This window comes from Protomyctophum bolini (genome assembly GCF_963924005.1).
Source record: "Protomyctophum bolini genome assembly, chromosome: 5".
In the NCBI taxonomy this organism is placed as follows: Eukaryota; Metazoa; Chordata; class Actinopteri; order Myctophiformes; family Myctophidae; genus Protomyctophum; species Protomyctophum bolini.
The window spans coordinates 29443298-29463297 of record NC_137866.1 but is presented as its reverse complement, the minus strand read 5'-3'; the positions used below and the strand labels follow the sequence as shown (position 1 = coordinate 29463297).

At 42.9% G+C, this 20000-nt stretch overlaps 1 protein-coding gene and 2 long non-coding RNA genes across 3 annotated transcripts in view; 2 read left to right on the top strand and 1 right to left on the bottom strand.

Moving 5' to 3' along the window:
• nkain4 (sodium/potassium transporting ATPase interacting 4) overlaps nt 1-20000 on the bottom strand; it is a 53356-nt gene that overhangs the window by 22213 nt on the left and 11143 nt on the right. The window contains exons 2-3 of the mRNA XM_080764397.1: nt 8529-8666; nt 3014-3094 (exon numbers count right to left, since the gene is read on the bottom strand). Coding sequence (XP_080620523.1) covers nt 3014-3094; nt 8529-8666 — 219 coding nt within the window. The remainder of the gene's footprint in view (nt 1-3013; nt 3095-8528; nt 8667-20000) is intronic.
• Nucleotides 4892-5731, top strand: LOC308316051. Its single transcript, XR_013964111.1, has 3 exons — nt 4892-5000; nt 5335-5366; nt 5622-5731. It is a non-coding gene; the product is annotated as an uncharacterized lncRNA (long non-coding RNA).
• Nucleotides 5952-6889, top strand: LOC308316052. Its single transcript, XR_013964112.1, has 3 exons — nt 5952-6067; nt 6480-6511; nt 6797-6889. It is a non-coding gene; the product is annotated as an uncharacterized lncRNA (long non-coding RNA).

Sequence of the window (20000 nt, the reverse complement as noted above, 5' to 3'; positions counted from 1 at the left end):
TATGACACTGACAGCAAGACCCCCAGTAGGACCCAAACACACACACACACACACACACACACACACACACAGGTCACAGTGGATTAGCATCCCGAGGGGGGGATGGATTTTTCGGCGGCGCCGCTCTCTATCCCTCCCTAGCGTCCGGTGAGAATTGCGCCACTGCGTGCGTGCCTCTCGCTCTCTCCTTTCCTGCCCACCATATGCAGAGCGGGCTCCATCTGTCGGGGTAATGCCCAGACCTCACCCCCCCCCCCCGCGCCCTAGCAGCTGGGCCCTGCCACGCTCATTATGCTAGCTAGAAATGTGTGTGCACACATGCACACACTGTGCAGACAAAGACAGACACACTTGCCAGAGCCAAGGTCTATCTCACATTCACAGAACTAGACCTGTACGTGCCCGTCACAGTCGGCCACCTGCCTACTTGGGAACGATGCAACTTGGGAACCTAATGATATACGTCGTCATAGCACCCGTCATCCGGTGTCCCACATGGAGATCTGTGTATGTGCCTGTGTGTGAAGACTGCAAACTGAAAAGTGTACTTGGCAATCAATTGGGCCCACTGGCAGAGCCTGATCGGTTGAGCCTCAATTAGTTGAGGCAGAGGCTTGAAATTGCACAGGTGAAAGGAGTTGGCCTCATTAGGCCCTGCACTGGCAGAGCCTGACCAGAGCCTTGTGTGGTGGTTCTGGAGAACCGTGGGTCCTGGACCGTGGGTCCAGCAGCAGAGCCTGCTCAATGAACGTGATGCTACAGTCCATCCATCCATCCAACCATCCATCCAACCATCCAACCATCCATCCTGTTTCTATCAATGTACATCAGTTCAAAGCCGTTTTTCTTAGCCATCTTTGCCTAGCATTGTGGAGTTAAGCTAAAAACTAGATAAAAGTGTCACTACCCAAACAGTCACTACCGAAACAGTCACTACCGAAACAATTCGTCACTAGTTAGTGACATAATTGTTTCGGTAGTGACAAAATTGGATTATGGTTTATGCTTTTTAATGTACTTAATTCTAGTAATTATTATGAGTTAATATTTAGCAAAACAGTTAAGTGACTATGGCACCGCATTGTCAAGACAATGCTATGGTCCCTACCGAAAACAGTGCAGTCACTACCGAAACACTGTTTGTTTTGTAATGTATGTGTAATGTCAACTACCAATAATGCTGAAATCAATATAATCAACTTTATAAATTTTGCAAAAATGGTCTGTAGAGGGGGGAATTGAAAATATGGTAAAAGTTTTTCCAAAATAGCATACAAATTTCACACAATTTCCAACTCGGTAGAATGGCCCATATATATATATATTATAAAAGTAATAATAAAAGATCAATGGGTTGTTGTTGGAGAAGAGAAGGTTGGAAGGAAAAGAGGAAGCGATGTGTTGTGGCTGAACTGTTGTGACAGAGACAGATGACATGCTTTCTGTGTGTGTGTGTGTGTGTGTGTGTGTGTGTGTGTGTGTGTGTGGTGTGTGTGTGTGTGTGTGTGTGTGTGTGTGTGTGTGTGTGTGTGCGTGCGTGCGTGCGTGCGTGCGTGCGTGCGTGCGTGCGCGCGCCAGGAAGCAGCCTGGAGCGCAGGAGATTGGGAGAAAAACATGACACTCACACAGCGAACCATCCTGCCTTTATTCTCTCAGTGCACAAGAAAACATTCAGTGTTTGTTAATCCACTGCCATAAGATTCTACACAAATGTCTCCTAAATCATGACAGTTTTCTGAAAAACTTCATGTTTCTAAAACTATTTCATGTCAAGGAGCCCGAAAATTATATGTATTCGGCCAGCGACCTGCATCTTTCATTGATTTATTGATTGATTGATTAACAGTTTGCAGAATTACAGTATATTTCAAGTACAACTCAATACAAAACTGTTAACTGTGACAACTGACGACACCATAAAGCATTACACTTGTTTACAATAGGGTCCACCATGTTCAATTCATCAAAATATTTATAGACGTACAAATATACACAACTATATAGTCAAAACAGGAGATCATCATATAGAGGAGGTAAAAAAAAAGAAACATACAGTGAGGGGGAAAAGGGTGGGTGGGGGATTCAGATTTTACAGGGGCCAGTTTCGAATTGCAGCCGTCGTAGGTAGGTCGGTTTTGAAGGAGTCAAGGGATTTGCATGTCTTAATGACTGTTGGTAGGGCGTTCCACATTTTGGTGGCATAGAGCGAAAATAATTTACACCCACCAGGTACGCACGCACGCCTTGATGCTGTCGTAATGACTGATTTTACACTTGCTGAAAATAGCCGTTCTACAAGCTCGTCGTGAGCTTGTAGATTCTATTTAAATTTTCAGCATGCAACCAAGTGTAAAAAGTATCGTTTTTATTTGTTGACTAAATTGTCAATACATTTACGTCATTTAGTCATAGTTTTAGTCACCATAGCTTAGTTTTCATTTAGTTTCCATTTAGTTTTCGTCAGTGAAACAAGGTAGTCGACGAACATTTTTCGTCTTAGTTTTAGTCGACGAAATCAACACGATACACAGAGGTCACACAGAGGTGGTCGGAAGGAAGACATGAGTCATCGTCATGAGCTACAGTAAGCTAGACAAGTCAGGACAGAGAGAGAGAGAGTACAGAATGTATGCTGGACAGAGAGAGAGAGAGTACAGAATGTATGCTGCGGGAATGCACTTACATTATGGACATAAAGGATCCCTCTGGAAATAGGCCTTCGAGAGTTATTATTTCTCTGCTTTTTTTCTTTTTCTTTTTAATCTTTAATTAATTTAATCTTCTGTTAATTAAGCACTTGGCCAAATGTTACATTAATTTTTAGCCCAAGGAGTGTTTTTTCGTGGTATGTAATATATTACTCCTAACAGACACAGTCACTATAGCCAATCTGCACATTGATGGCTGAGTAGACACGCACGCACGCACGCACACTGTGCAGATGAAGACAGACACACTTGCCAGAGCCAATTAAGGTCTATCTCACATTGACAGAACACACAGAGACACTCACCTTGGACAGACCTCCGACATCCAGGTAGAAACAGATCAGGAAGACGTTCCAGACCACCCACAATGCAGCCCACACTGTGTACTGTTAAGAACACACACACACACACACACACACACACACACAGAGAGAGTTTAGTTGCATTACTGAGAGAGAGAGAGAGAGAGAGAGAGAGAGAGAGAGAGGACAGGCTGGGGTTTGAGTTGGTTAAGGTATAGTAGGCCTACTGACTGACCTAGAAGTGAGCGCATGCACGCACGAACGCACGCACGCACGCACGCACGCACGCACGCACGCACGCACGCACGCACATACACATGCGTTTGTATCAGGGGGGCAGTCAGACAGATATTTTGTGAAGTCACTAAGGAAATCGGGACTTCCTGAAATATTCTTTTTGGAAAATGATGGTCCCATTTATTTAAAAAAGTGACCATACACTCTTAACCCTTGTTGTAGTTTTTGAAGTACAGTACTGTATAACCCTGCAGTACATTGCTACATTTCTTTATTACAGTAAAGTACTTTAGTTTGCATTGCATTCTGGGTAGTTTTGACTAGGCGGGAATATTTTACATTGGTACTGTAACAGGTTGTAAGGTGAATGTATGCTGAATGTAACCTGCCATAGCAAAAATACAGCACTGGTGTAAATGACGAGTTAGCCCCGCCCTCCTGCCTGCACACAGCCATACACATCACAGAAGACATGCACAGACCACACCCACCACCTCACAGCAGCAACTTCCTTGAAGAAGAGAATGACATGGCTGCTCCATGGACTTGTGGATATTAATAATCTGTAAGTTTAATTGTTTACTTTACTTGTACATTGTTTTCATACAGATATTTATTCGTTTTTAGGACTGTATGCTCTAGTGAAGTATTGGAGATATAGTGATAGACACAGCTAGAAAAATCGTTTTTGTGTGTGGTGAACTGAGAAAGAATATAATTTCTGTGAGGCTTCACCAAACGATTTGTTTGATATTTGCTCATGCTGCTAGTGTTAAAGTACTTTAAACATGAATTAAATTATCAAATAGATTTTTGTTTAGATAGATAACTCTCAGTAAGTTTGCTAAATGCAAACAGTCAGTGTGGTGTTGGAAGCATGCTTTATCATTGTATTTGCAATTGCAGAAGTCGATTTTGATGATAATAAAAATGTGAGTAGGGGTGTAGGTTAATAATTAATCTAACAATAATGTATCCAACTAAACTCACAATGTGAGTTGTAGATGGCATTTTCACTATTTTGGAATATAAAAAAAAAAAAAACATAAGCATTGCATGTTTTGTTGGTACTTTGTATATTTAAGTTATTTGGCATTTGGCATTAGTAGTTGGGGCTGCCATTGGGTTTTCTTTCTTTTTTTTGCCATGGTCATGGTTCATTTTCTCATGTCATATGAAGCATAGCTTCAAATTGACATATTGGTTCAATTTGACCCACCAGTTTAGGAGATATGGCTTATAGAGTAATGTCTTGCAGAGAAACAGCGAGTTGAGAAAACAGGCTTGAAAGGTTCACTTCTGTGGACTCTAATATTACACCTAGCTTGGCAAGCTACATGTTTAAGCATTTATTTAATATTTACATGTTGATTTCAGCTCTGACATTTATTTCAGACATGCTCTAGCCTCTAGTATTTGAGTCTGCCTGTGCTATTAACTCATTTAGAATTAAATGACAGTTTTTATCTGTTGAAAAGCTGTACTGCATGATGGTAGTCCCTCAGTTAAATCTGGCCACATATTTCCTATAATTGATGAATATAATTAATTATTTCATTCTTGTGATCTGTCATCTCAAGATTGTGGTTAACAACTTTTGTTCTACTTGTTTCTTGTTACAGTGTCTTCTGATTTCCATCACTGCTGACTGGGACGGAGAACAACTCGACACCATAACATCAAGATGTGATGGCAACTTAAGCTGTTCTACTTATGATGGCCTTCTTCAGAGTTCCTGCTCATGCTGGCCGATGTAAGTATGTTTTTCTTTCACAAACAAAGGTACCCATTTGCCAAAATACTGTTATTCTGTCACAAGGTGATACTAGATCTCTGTGGGTTTCTGAGTGTGGGATGGATATCAGAAAACGAGTATGAGGAATGTGGGTTCACTTATGGATGGATTGAAGATCTGGACCCATACATGCCATCCATAAATAAACCCACATGTTCTCACTATTATATTGTGTAGTTCTAAAACAAAAATACATCGCATGGGACGTATCCTCAGTGATGTATCCCAAGGTCTAAAGTAACTAATTCTTTTTTTTTGTCCTCCTTGTTTCATATTGTTTGTTTTGTCACAGCAACCCAGACACACCAAGGCTCATTATGCTTGGTAAGTGTAACACACAGACACACACTCTTGCTCACACACACAGCTATCCTGAGGTAAGCACTGTTAAATGTCTATTTTTTTTATTCATAGACAGTCATCAATCTACTTACACACTTGATTCTCAATTCCCTTGTTTTTGTATATGAAGTTTATATTAATTTTACTGATCTTGCACTCATTGTATTAATGCTATTATGAAAGATGTTATACAAATATTGTAGGTAATTGAGTAACAATTTGTCGTTTCATTTTCAGGACATTCGATCCTCACAGCATCCTGTATATTGAGGGAAGTGTGGTCATGACTCTGGACAGTGGTGCCAACTTCAAAGATGTGCTGTCCTTTGGAAGCTTCTATGTGTTCAATATGGAGTACCAGGAGGCTGTGGCGTGTACACTGGAGCTTGTTCAGAGGCAAGTGAATGCCTTAACATATTACACTTCTGTATTATAATTAAATCAGGTGTACAACCTTAGAATTGGACTGATGGTGAGTACATTTCACAATACATTTCTTAATCGGTATGATACTGCTTACAGGTTTCTGGACAGGATCAACCCTGGCCTCCGGAACTACTCTGCCGGGACTGGGTATGCGGGAGGATCGCATCAATCTGGCGCGTGGAAGGACTAGGCTCTGTGGGTTGACTCCTGTCCAGGCCCCTCCTACGTCTCACCAGGTCCTCTCCTGCTCTCACAAGGTACAGCACCTGTGTGTTGCACCAGACTCCTATAGCACCAGGCACTTCATTCAGGAGTGTTGGATTCTCGATCCGCAATGGTTCTGCAGGCTCCACCTGGCCCATGGTGGTGCCGCAGGCTCCGCTTGCGGCTTGAATGGCCCTAATAAAGGCATCACCGTGGTTTTGTTGGGCTTCTTCCTCACGGAAGACACAGGCTTGGGCGCTAAACCATACTGCTCCCGGGTGCCACCCGTCTCTCTGGTGGTCACCAGACTATTCCTGGTTGTCATGTAGTCTATTCCTATTACTAGAATAACTAAAACAAAAATACATCGCATGGATGCACCTGGGACGTATCCTCAGTGATGTATCCCAAGGTCTAAACAAATTTTCTTTGTTTGTCCTTGTTTCATGTTTTGTTTTGTCACAGCAACCCACACACACCAAGGCTCATTATGCTTGGTAAGTGTAACACACACACACAAACACACACACACACACACACACACACACACACACACACACACACACACACACACACACTGCTACCCTGACGTAAGCACTGTTAAATGTCCATTTTTGACAGTCATCAATCTACTTACACACTTGATTCTCGATTCCCTTGTTTTTGTATATGAAGTTTATAGTCATTTTACTGATCTTGCACTGAATATGTATTTATGCTATTATGGAAAATGTTATTATTATTTTAGGTAATTGAGTAACAATTTGTCGTTTCATTTTCAGGACATTCAAGTGTGGTCATGACTCTGGACAGTGGTGCCCACTTCAAAGATGAAGAAGACTACGAAGGTGGTGCAGAGGAAGGTGACGGACCTCAATCCTCAGGTCAACTGTTTAATTCGTTCCTTGTTGGAGTTCGAATGGAAGACGTCAAACCGAGGGCGCTATGAGCTTGTAGATCTGCTATTTTCCAATAGATAAATTATAACATTTGAAACACCAAAAGGGGTTCCCGTCCCAAAATGGGTTAACCATTTAAACCTGATAATTAAGTGATCGGATTGCCAAGGGGCCCCTGAGAAGCCGGTCAACTACACAAAAATATATTCCCCCAAAGTACCCTAAACACTTCAGAAGTACTACTGCCTGTTCACTGACTCTTTAGTGTACTATTCACTGTATCCAGGCCTCATTCTACATAGTTTGACAACAGGGATAATATTCCATTCAAATTAGAGAACCAGAGTACCTGTTGAAGCGTCTCTCTGTCTGCCTGTGTCACTTTTATGTTCATAATGGAGATCTCTAGTCTGCCTTTGTTATGTCACCTTTATGCCCTTATATGGTTTCAGAGAACTTTAAAATGTGTGAAAAGCTATAACTGTTGAACCTGCAGGAAAATTAAATCAGATGTGTGCCAGAGGAAGATATGCACTTTTAAAAAGATAGACCTAAACCCCAGAATCTTATGTTGTCATGCTTGTAACTTTCAGAAGACCTTTTTTTCAAGTCTTCAAGTTCTGTTCTTTTCTTTTTCTGAAATACCATCCACGTCTTTGAAGACCTGTTTTTTCTTTTCCTTTTGTTCAACTGTTCAACTGTGCATCCAGTTGCCAGCAAAAACTAGGTAAAATATTGAAATACTCTGGCATTAGTTACTGATAAATGTTTACACCATGAAATTAAGTCATGATGCAGCTAACAGCCAGCCAATTCAAACTGGTTGGAAGGATTTTGAATAGTTGGCCTTTTTTCAGGGTAGTCAATATGACTTTGCAATGATCTCTTGTAAAGGTTTAGAAACACTTTACTTCTGGTATGTCCTTTTAAACAAGGGCACAGTTCAAAATTGAATATGGAATTTTATGCTGAATATAGTGAAAATTGTTGCTGTTCTATTTTGTATGGCAGACCGTTTAAACATTCGCTGTTGTTATTGTTGTGTTGTTGACTTGTTGAATACAAAATTAATTTTATGTTTTATGTGAACATGTTTCAATGCAATGTTCCAGAACATTTCATTAACTGTTACTGTTAAACGGTGATGTGAGTTTGGAATAAAAGGATTTATAAAGAAACCTTTGATTTGAATTCAATGTTTTAGTATAGTAATATTGCAGTACAATATAATAAAAATACAGTAAAATGGGTTAAACTAATGAATACAGTAGTATAGTAATATTACAGTACAATACTGTATAATAGAATACAGTAACATGGGCTACATTAAAAAAAGTAATGTAAAATTACAGTAAATTACTGTTTTGTATTAATACAGTAGTGTGTCATATGCTGTAAACTGGATTACAGTACTTCATTGTAATTCGAAAATACAGTAACTTGCTGGCCACTGAGCTGCCAGTAATGTACTGTATATATACAACACAAAGGCTTAGAGTGTAAAGTCGAGTATGTTCTGAGGGGCGTGGCTACCGTTACAGTCTATGATCGGGAGCCACCCCCCGTTCGAATCAAACCCGGGGCGGACGGACGGACGTACGGACAGCTGTCTCACCACCAGGATGTAGCGCGGTCGGTACTGGATGGTACCAAACAGGCCCAGGATGACCAGGATGATGTGGAAGAAGTTGGACAGGATGGGAGCCCACTGGTAGCCCAGGAAGTCAAACACCTGCCTCTCCACCGCCAGCATCTGAGAGAGAGAGAGAGAGAGAGAGAGAGAGAGAGAGATGAGAGAGTTGTTATTCATAATGTTAACCCATTTAGACCTCAGTTCGACAGATTTCTGAAAAACCTCATGTTTCTATGTCAGTGGTGCTCAACCTTTTTCATGTCAAGGACCCCCAAAAATATGTATTTGGCCCCCATCTGAAAATATGTTGTAACATAACGTTCTCTCTGAAAGAATATATATTCAAATTTTGCGCCACATTTTCAAAATGTGGCATAAATTTCGAATATGTAGAGCTTGTAGATCTGCTAAAGTATTTAACACAATGCTTAAAACACCACAGGTGTTTCCCTCCAGAACGGGTTAAAGAGCATCCAGGAATCATTCACAGCAGCATGGCAGTGATTTCTGGTTGTGTACATAAATAAATGAAAGGCGAGTCCATACACAAGTCCATACACATACAGCAATGCGTTGATATTAGAGAGAAAATGTACCTGTGTACACAATCAAAGTTGTTCATTTACTTTACCAAAAACAGTGTAGCAGTGTGCCCAACTTTTGCTTCTGTTGTCTGTCATCATGTATATGGCAGTGGTTTTTCATCCCGTTTCATTTCAAGGCCCATTCATTCTTTATCTGGCATTTGAGCCACGTTCGTACCACGAGGTCGTGGAGGCTAGGGCAAAGTGCTACGGGCTTAAAAATGGAGTCTGAAGAGGTGACTTTTCAGTCACTCACAGGGTCCCTGCAGCACACTGGAAGCGTTTACGGATTTTTAGCTGCGTTTTTTCCGTCGGCTTTCTGAAAAACGCGGCCAGTGTGCGACCACCTTTACTACGGCGGCGAAATTCACGTTCTCCTCCCACACACCCATGATAGAGGACACAAAGCAGACTTTCTCTCTCTCTCTGACAGTGAGAGAACAGCCTGGAGGCTGTGGCCTATTAAACATATAACCAAAAAATATCACATTTAATAAAAAACACAACAATGACAGATTCATCGATTCAATCCCCGCTGAGCCAACACAAAGACCCACAATTTCCGAGACTCCTGCCAAGATAGCGGCCTCCAGCTACACACGCATGCACGCGCACACACACACACACACACACACACACACACACACACACACACACACACACACACACACACACACACACACACAGCGAGCGGTCTCTGGCTGCACACACAACCTCCATGGGAACTTTATGGGAGGCAAGAGAGCTTTTCATGTATTATTATACCTCTGTCTAATAATCAGTTGGTTTCACTCTGACATGGAGCCCTTTCTGGTGTGTGTGTGTGTGTGTGTGTGTGTGTGTGTGTGTGTGTGTGTGTGTGTGTGTGTGTGTGTGTGTGTACATGTGTGTGTGTGTGTGTGTGTGTGTGTGTGTGTGTGTGTGTGCAGTGTAGACCTGAGGACGATTCCACAAATGTCTTCTAAATCCTGACAGTTTTCTGTGTTGCTTTGAAGGCTGTTATAGTGTTCATTCTGTTTCCATATACACTCTCAGAGTTACAGACCCATAAGGGTCCATTTGGTTCTTAACTATCATTGAGCTGGGGACCCCCTGGAACTCCCTCAAGGACCCGTGGGGGTCCCTGGACCCCACTTTGGGAACCACTGTTGTATAAACCACTCACATGCACAATTCTTCTATCCGAGCATTCCTCTGTCAAAGGGTTTTACATTTAACGTTGACAGTTCCATGCAACGACAACACTAAACTAAACAAAACAACGACAATACAAATAGCATCTCTGTGAGAACCCGTGTGAGACTATTTATTCCGAGAGCTCATTTGCATATCGACTCAATTAGCATAACATTATAGGTGGGGAAACACAGCTAGGGGGACACAAGGGGGCAGGGCGTTTAATTGGAATGCCATCGCCAGAGTGAGAGATCTGTGCGTGCGTACATGTGCGTACAAGTGCGTGCGTACATGTGCGTGTGTGCAGTGTGTGTGTTCATGTCATGTGTAGACATGTCATCGGCAGCCAACCGCATGAAGATGGATGAGGCAGGGAGGATATCTCGTCTCCACTGCCATGATAGGCATGCACGCACGCACTCACGCACGCACTCACGCACGCACGCACGCACGCACGGTAAGTGAAGGTGTTCTCGTCAACATGACAACATCCCAGAATCACAATCTGAGCAAACTGCAACACTCTTCCTGTGCTTTCCTTTTTTTATAACAGCTGGAGAGCTGGTAAAAAAACAAAACAAAAAAAGCATATATTGAGGATATTGACTAGAGGGCAGCACGGGGTCTGAACCGAACCTCTACGGCCCAAACCCCGGAATGTGTATTATTCATAACTATCTGCATGCGGCCGCTGTCTGCAGATAGACTATGTTGTCTGCTTGAAATGCCAGAGAACTATCTAACCATTGACATGCAGAAAAGGTAGGCTATACTGTTTTCTTAGCTTTGTGACTGACCAATGATGAGAAGCAGATTGTATTGTCTGCAAAGGAACTATGTGTCTGTCACAAATAAAAGTTGTGTCCTATACAAGCCCATGTCAACAACACAGACAAGGCAACTGTGCGCGAGATGAGTCCTTCTGAAAATAACGAATATTACTTTTGTACAACCTAGCAAAGCATAAGACATGATGGTTTGGAGAATAGGCTGGTCTTTCTAGAGATAAGCCATTGCATACATGGTTCTAAAACCTTTTAATTTCAAGGACCCCCATAACTCTGAAAGTAAAACCAAATGGACCCATAAGAGTCCCATTTGATTCCATTTGTACAGTATCAGAGTTAGAAAGTAATAAAATGGTCTATTTGGTTCCATTTGTACTATAGTACACTCTCAGAGTTACAGACCTGTAAGGGTCCATTTGGTTCCATGTGTACACTCTCAGAGTTACAGACCTGTAAGGGTCCATTTGGTTCCATTTGTACTATAGTACACTCTCAGAGTTACAGACCTGTAAGGGTCCATTTGGTTCCATGTGTACACTCTCAGAGTTACAGACCTGTAAGGGTCCATTTGGTTCCATTTGTACACTCTCAGAGTTACAGACCTATAATGGGTCCATTTGGAACCCCCTCATGGAACCATGAGGGTCCCTGGATCACACCTTTGAGAGGGTTTTTAAAGGGTTGGTTCGGATTTTTGGACATGAAGCTGTATGAAATGCAAAATATGTTGCAAAATCTGTTGCAAAGGTATTAAATGCCTGGACGAGTCCCATGCTGGGAGTGCTGCTCCTGTTTGGGGGAATATCAAGTAGTTTCCAGGGTCACTGGGGGCCACGCATTAAAAATAAACCAATCTACAAAACTAGCGTCATTCGTATTGTTGACCTATATCTACCATTATAGACCAACTTTCGTTCAACTTTGACCCCTCTGTCACATGGTACTATTTTCTTTCTGTTCAGTATCACTGCGCCGCATAGAGCACCATAGAGCTGCCGTGCCGCGGCAGCTGCGGCAGGATACACTACCAAAGCTAGGTGCTATGCCGCTGCCCCGGGTCAGCTAGTTAGCTAGCTAAAGGTGTCAACGCATACGAGGTTTCATTTCATTCAAAACATTTACAATAAAATTGTGTGACTTCAACATGTTAGAATCAGACACTTTAAACCCAGAGTCAGACAACGACAGTGATGAAGATATTGCTTTCACTGCACAGCCGATGTATGTCCCTGTAGTAGTACTAGGGACATAATCTTTTGCATCGAAATGATCACTGCATATGCAAAACTGTTTTATTTTTCACAAGTTGGTATGGACGTTCAAACCCACTGCAGCAAGCCAACGTTGTCTCGTTCTCGTAGCTATATTTGTATTAGGGAAACGGTGGAAGAAATGTTTTGTCCAGAAATGTTTTTACCAGACGTACTCTTATTAGGACATCCCGGAAAGTTGCAACTTCGTACCATTTTGATCTATAATACAACACAGTGTTGTCAACACCTATAAAGTAACCGGAACGAGTCAAAAGTAAATGTTTTGAATTAAATTAAACCTTGTAGCTAGCTAACTAGCTGACCCGGGGCAGCTGCATAGCACCTACCTTTGGTAGTGTATCCTGCCGCAGCGCGGCAATATGGTGTTCTATGCGGCGCAGTGATACTGAACACAAAGAAAATAGTACCATGTGACAGAGGGGTCAAAGTTGAACGAAAGTTGGTCTATAATGGTAGATATAGGTCAACAATACGAATGACGCTAGTTTTGTAGATTGGTTTATTTTTAATGCGTGGCCCCCAGTGACCCTGGAAACTACTTGATATTCCCCCAAACAGGAGCAGCACTCCCAGCACGGGACTCGTCCAGGCAATACCTTTGCAACCGCTATATTTATGGTAAGCATTTCATACAGCTTCATGTCCAAAAATCCGAACCAACCCTTTAAATAAATACTAATATAGAGCATATTTGATGAAATTTAGGAGCATAACTTATTAACTTTTTTGTCATAGATTATTTTGACATCTGAATTTAATTCAAACAGAACTCTTTTCAGTAATTCAGAATATGGTAACCCTATAGTCTAACTAGTCCGATCTTCTGGATCACAGAATTACAAACACAGTATTACTACTAGTGTCAGAAATAAATGAGGGATAGAGAGAGAATGGAAGTAGTGTGTGTGTGTGTGTGTGTGTGTGTGTGTGTGTGTGTGTGTGTGTGTGTGTGTGTGTGTGTGTGTGTGTGTGGGGGGGGGGGGGGGTATGTGAAAGAATGTTATGAATGTTTATGAATACTGGAGGCTTTATTATGTTAGAGATCTGAGAGGATGGCATTACAATGAGAGAGATGAAAGTATAGCCCCCCACACACACGCACACGCACACGCGCACACACACACACACACACACACACACACACACACACACACACACACACACACACACACACACACACACACACACACACACACAGTGTCACACACACACACACACACACAGTGTCACACACACACAGTGTCACACACACACACACACACACACACACACACTCTCATGGTCTCACCTAGCTCAGTGGAACAGAACTGGGCCATGGGAGGAAACAACGCAACGCACAGGCAGTTAGTTGGAATCATGGCTTATACGTAGAACACAGCACTTTTTTGTTGTATTTTCTTCTTTGTAATTATTTGTTTGGTCCAAAATATTATGTTTGTTGTCATGAATTGTCTCGACTCAAGTTGGCTTCGTACAACGCTTAAAAGGTCTTTTTGAAATGTCTATGGGGTCAAGGACTGCACCTATGTAATATTTTGAAGTACTTTTACTTTGCTGAGAGTATATCCACTTTCCAATTATGTCCCATACATTGCAATATTGATATTTGTTTTACAAAAGAAATACAAAATGTAGTATGTTTTGGGTGGATTTAAAGGTATATTCAGTGATTTCACTTCATTCAAATATCACTTATTTTTTTCTTTTGTCGTGATAATCCTCCCTACTATAGACCAATTATTTGTTTACAAACATTGGGACTGGCGGCACGGGTGAATGTTGTTTTGGGAAGCGCTGGTTTCAGTCCATTCAACAGCTTGTGTGTTGGCTAGTGAGATGCACCCTTATACTTCAAAGAGCAACAGTATTGCACACAGAACAGCTGATATACAAACTCACATCGCATCGCAGATGCGACAGTTGTGAGCGTAGAGGACACCATCGTGGGACGAAGCATAAATGGACAACCAGGCTCTGCTGCCATGTTCATGAGCGCACCTCCCGTTCTTATGACAGCGACTGGAGGTGTGGTTTTGAGGACAACTGATTTGAATTGCTATTATTGTTCACACACAACAGAAACCAAGGATTATATATTTCAAGGGCGAAAGATCACAATAAAAATCCTAATCATTCTTCCTCCACACTGGGAGAAAAATATAGCATCTGAAAGTTTGATGGGGCATTTTCTACACGTGAGTGCAGTTAGAACTTTTCCATTGCATCCTATGAGAGGCAGGGTTCTTGTGCTGCCGGTATGCGCGCGCATGCTGTTGCTTATCAGTGTGACATCGTCTGTTAAGGTGTCTATAGAGTGTGCTGACCATATGAGGAGTTCCTCCCTGTCCCCAGTTAACCCCTGGGGGTAAAAAAAAACGTAGGTTTACTTTTCGGCTAGGTGACCGATGCAGCCTTCAACCAATCAGGATAGAGAGGGGCGGGCCTTGGTGTGTGTGCTGTTGGCCTGTCGCGTGTCCCCCCCACTGTAAAGTGTTCTCCTTTAAAGGGTTAAGCCGTTAAATGGGGGATTTTTACTTCCTGCCAAAAACATTATTTCAACCTAAGAGCCCCGCCCATTGAGTTACAAGCCCCACCCATTGAATTATAAGCCCCGCCCATTGAGTTATGATGTGTGGCGGCCTGCGCTGCTCTGAGTCGCCACTAGATGGTGGTCAATGAGTTAAAACAAACATTTAAAAGTCCATAGACTTGTCTTTCCACATGACGTCATTTATGACAGTGAGCCATTGGCCACACACACACACACACACACACACGGTTCTGTGTCACCCACACACACACACACACACACATAGTTCAGATGCCTCACTATATTCATTAGACATCACAGGCCCCTAGTCTGTAATGTAGAGAGAGAGAGAGAGAGAGAGAGAGAGAGAGAGATTTAGTTGGAGTTAAGGGCTGTCTCTCTCTCTCTCATGTATTGTGTACATGTGAAGAGGAAACGAGCAGATGCTTGTAGCTCAACGCTAATCTATGCTAACGCAATTATCCTCAACGTCCACAATCAATCAACGATGGAAATCACTACTCCGCACGCACGCACATGCGCGCGCGCACACACACACACACACACACACACACACACACACACACACACACACACACACACACACACACACACACACACACACACACACACACACACACACACACACACACACACACACACACACACACACACACACACACACACACACACACACACACACACACACACACACACACACACACACACACACACACTCAATCAGTTTTCCACTTCAGGTGCATTTGACCCCATTATACTGTGTGCATCTGACGGAGGTCCATTTGGTTCCCTTTGTATCCTCTGTGAGTTAAATGAACGCTGAGGTTTTTAAACCACGTGGAGAAAGTATCAATTCTTCACTTGATCCGTCACACAACACCACATCGTTAACAGTGATCGTAAAATAAAAACCAACGCACGCACGCACACACACACACACACACACACACACACACACACAGGTCTCTGGAGATATAGAGCTTTATGTGTTGAAGCATTAACAAGCACGCAGATGGAAACAGAGATGTGGACAAAATATCCTTCTGTTTACGCACGCACGCACGCATGCACACACACACGCACAGCATTTCAAAAGGCCCAGAACATTTCGATCGTCCCCATCTCAACATGCCAGTCAGTCAGAGAGAGAGAGGGGGGGGGGGTACACATTAACAGTATTGAGTGGATCATCGTGGAGAATAAAGCCTTTGAGAACAAATTAGCGTGTGTGGTGAGGATTTGGTACCCTGACAGGGGGGACAAGATGAGGATTTGGTACCCTGGCAGGGGGGACAAGGTGAGGATTTGGAACCCTGACAGGGGGGACAAGGTGAGGATTTGGAACCCTGACAGGGGTTACAAGGTGAGGATTGGAAGCCATTTGTCACAAGGTGAACTGAGATGATGAAAGAAACCATGACTGCTGGTGGAGACCCCTTCAACTCCACTACGTGGCCTCCAGGTACAAGGATGACTCATATAGGTGTGTGTGCGACTGTGCGCATGTGCGTGTGCGTTTGTGTGTGCTTGATGTGTGTTTGTGTGTGTGTGTGTGTGTGTGTGTGTGTGTGTGTGTGTGTGTGTGCGTGCGTGTGTGCGTGCGTGCGTGCATGCGTGCTGTTTCATTAAGGTTGAACCGGAGTGCGTTGCCACATCCTCATTCCTCACCTCACGCGACACACAAAAACAACACAACAGTCAGTGTGGATTCAGAGAAAAAGGGCTTTCATATAAGTGACACTAATCCCTCTGGTCTTGGCAACCGAAATCCCTGTAAAAATTCAACAGCTAGCGCTGCATTCCTCTTGCTCACCATCCTGGGAAGTTTACACACTGTTCACACTCTAAATGAGCCTCTAATACAGTGAGTATTAGAGACTACTGTATACTACTGCTACTACTAGTACTACTACTACTACGATCTGTCAGATCAACACCTGGAATGTCATAACAGGTCAGCTCCATATATGGAGATCTAAGGGTCAGATGTAGACATAACAGAGTATTTCTACATTGCAGTATTGATACTTTTACTTGAGTAAATAATGTGAGTACTTTTTCCCAACAATGCTGTGTGTGCTGTACGTATTCGGGGAGGAAAAGAGGAGAGGGGAAAAAACAACAACGTTTAAAAATGCCAACGGTTGGAAAAAGTGAAGGGATAAAAAACAGATAAACAGAGGAAGGGAGTGTCACAGTCAGATAGCGGTTATTTAGAGAGAGAGAGAGAGAGAGAGAGAGAGAGAGAGAGAGAGAGAGAGAGAGAGAGAGAGAGAGAGAGAGAGAGAGAGAGAGAGAGAGAGAGAGAGGAACAGAGTCATCATGAGAGGAAGGGAGGCGGTCTTCCTCAGTGTGCCTGGGTAACCACAGGGCTCCTGTCTAGTGCTGGTTGTGTTGTGTGGTGCAGGTCTTTGTAAAGTAAAGCACCATGTGTCGTAATGCTGACTAGTAATCACTGGTCTGGCTTTTAAGGAGAATCACTGTAGACTTTATTAACAGAGGAGGAGGGACATGGAAACGTAATGTCTGGAACACAAGTTACCACGAGGGGGGGAGAAGAGAGAGAGAGAGGGAGGGGAGGATGACGACGACCTCCTAAATTGTCATGCATGTTAATCTCAGTCAAACTGGGAGGTCCTCAACCACCAATCTGTGCGTGCGGGCGTGTGTGCAGACTGTAACTCCACAGAGACAGACTGTAACTCCACACATAGACAGACTGTAACTCCACAGAGACAGACTGTAACTCCACATAGACAGACTGTAACTCCACAGAGACAGACTGTAACTCCACACATAGACAGACTGTAACTCCACACATAGACAGACTGTAACTCCACAGAGACAGACTGTAACTCCACACATAGACAGACTGTAACTCCACAGAGACCGACTGTAACTCCACAGAGACAGACTGTAACTCCACAGAGACAGACTGTAACTCTACAGAGACAGACTGTAACTCTACAGAGACAGACTGTAACTCTACAGAGACAGACTGTAACTCTACATGACAGACTGTAACTCCACAGAGACAGACTGTAACTCCACAGACAGACTGTAACACTACATGACAGACTGTAACTCTACAGAGACAGACTGTATAACTCCACAGAGACAGACTGTAACTCCACAGACAGACTGTAACTCCACAGAGACAGACTGTAACTCCACAGACAGACTGTAACTCTACAGAGACAGACTGTAACTCCACAGAGACAGACTGTATAACTCCACAGAGACAGACTGTAACTCCACAGAGACAGACTGTAACTCCACACATAGACAGACTGTAACTCCACACATAGACAGACTGTAACTCCACAGAGACAGACTGTAACTCTACAGAGACCGACTGTAACTCCACAGAGACAGACTGTAACTCTACAGAGACAGACTGTAACTCTACAGAGACAGACTGTAACTCCACAGAGACAGACTGTAACTCCACAGAGACAGACTGTAACTCCACAGAGACAGACTGTAACTCCACAGAGACAGACTGTAACTCCACAGAGAGAGACAGACAGAGAGCTGGATCAATAAAATGACAGTGGAAATCATATCTTGAAGGAAATGGGTTTTAAAGCACCCGCAGTCCGATAATCCAATTTTTTGAACCCAGGCCAGGAACGAACATTCAAGGTATTATCTGTCTTTCTCACTATACCCCATTTATCCAGTGGGTTTTCCAGCTCTCTCTCTCTCTCTCTCTCACACACACACACGCATGCACGCACAGAATGTCACCATCACTTTGCGCTGGCAACAGGCACAGACCTAGCGCGTCTAATGGCTTAACTTGAGGCGAGAGGTGAGGTGAAGAATTGGATTGGAAAAGGGCTTAGAAGTGCTTTTCTGTCTAGTGGGAGTCGTTGAGATAAGGCAGGTCAGAGCCAGAGCAGACCGAACTGTCTGAATCATCGTTTGACTCTTCTGACACTCGTCTATAAAGCTTTTCACTTATCTCTGTTTGACTTGGAACACGAGAACATTTAATTAATCCACATAAAGCAGTGGGTTTTCAACAAGTGATCCTTGAGGGTGTTCCAGGTGGTCACCCCAGCTACTGTAAATGATGGAGAGTTGGTAACCAAATGGACCCTTATTAGATCTTTAACTCTTGAGAACGTAAAATGAGCTCAAGAGTTAAATTATTGTTAAACATCTGCGTTACTTAATTTATAAGAAGTCTACATTAGAGAATGTAAAAGTATTGTTATTTGCTGCCTGCTATCTCTCCCATGTCAATACAGCATGGAATTGTGGGCAAACTCTTATCCAACGATTGTTTTGGCTAAACCTCATCAAGTGGTGTTCCGTGGCTCAAATGCAGAATAAATAATGGATATGGAAAGGGTTGAAATCCACAAAGGGTAAGACCACTTGGGAGGTTTGTGTTGTGTAGTTATCTTGCCATATTAACAACAAAGGTGGACAACAAATCTAAAAGAATTGCTCTATTGACTGGAAATTGATTGACAGTTACAGAAACACGCCCAAAATAGATAGGTGTAACGGCGATGATAGTGCTGTCAAACAAGTCTAAAAGCTATCTATGAAATCAATGGAAATGGTTTAATATCAATGTATTTAATACATGTAGGTTGAGCTCATTGGTGTGATCGAACAGAAGCAGAAAACAACAGAGAAACAGGCTGAAGGCTTCATCAAAGATCTGCAACAGGACATCACTCAGTTAGAGAAGAGAATCCCTGAGCTGAAGCAGCTCTTACACACTGAAGACCACCTCCACCTCCTCCAGAACTTCACATCCATAAACACCGCTCCACCCACCAAGGACTGGACAAAGGTCAATGTCCATCAGTCTTCATACTGTATGTGGGGACTGTGAGGACAGCTGTGTCTCAGCTGGAAAATACACTCACATCCCAATCTCATCCTGTTTGAGGATGGAAAACAAGTGAGTCATGGAAACATACGGAAGTATCTCCCAAACAACACAGAGAGATTATCTTACTATGTCGAGGTCTTGGGAAAACAAAGATTTTCCTCAGGAAGGTTTTACTATGAGGTTCAGGTTGGAGGGAAGACTGACTGGGATGTAGGAGTGGTCAGAG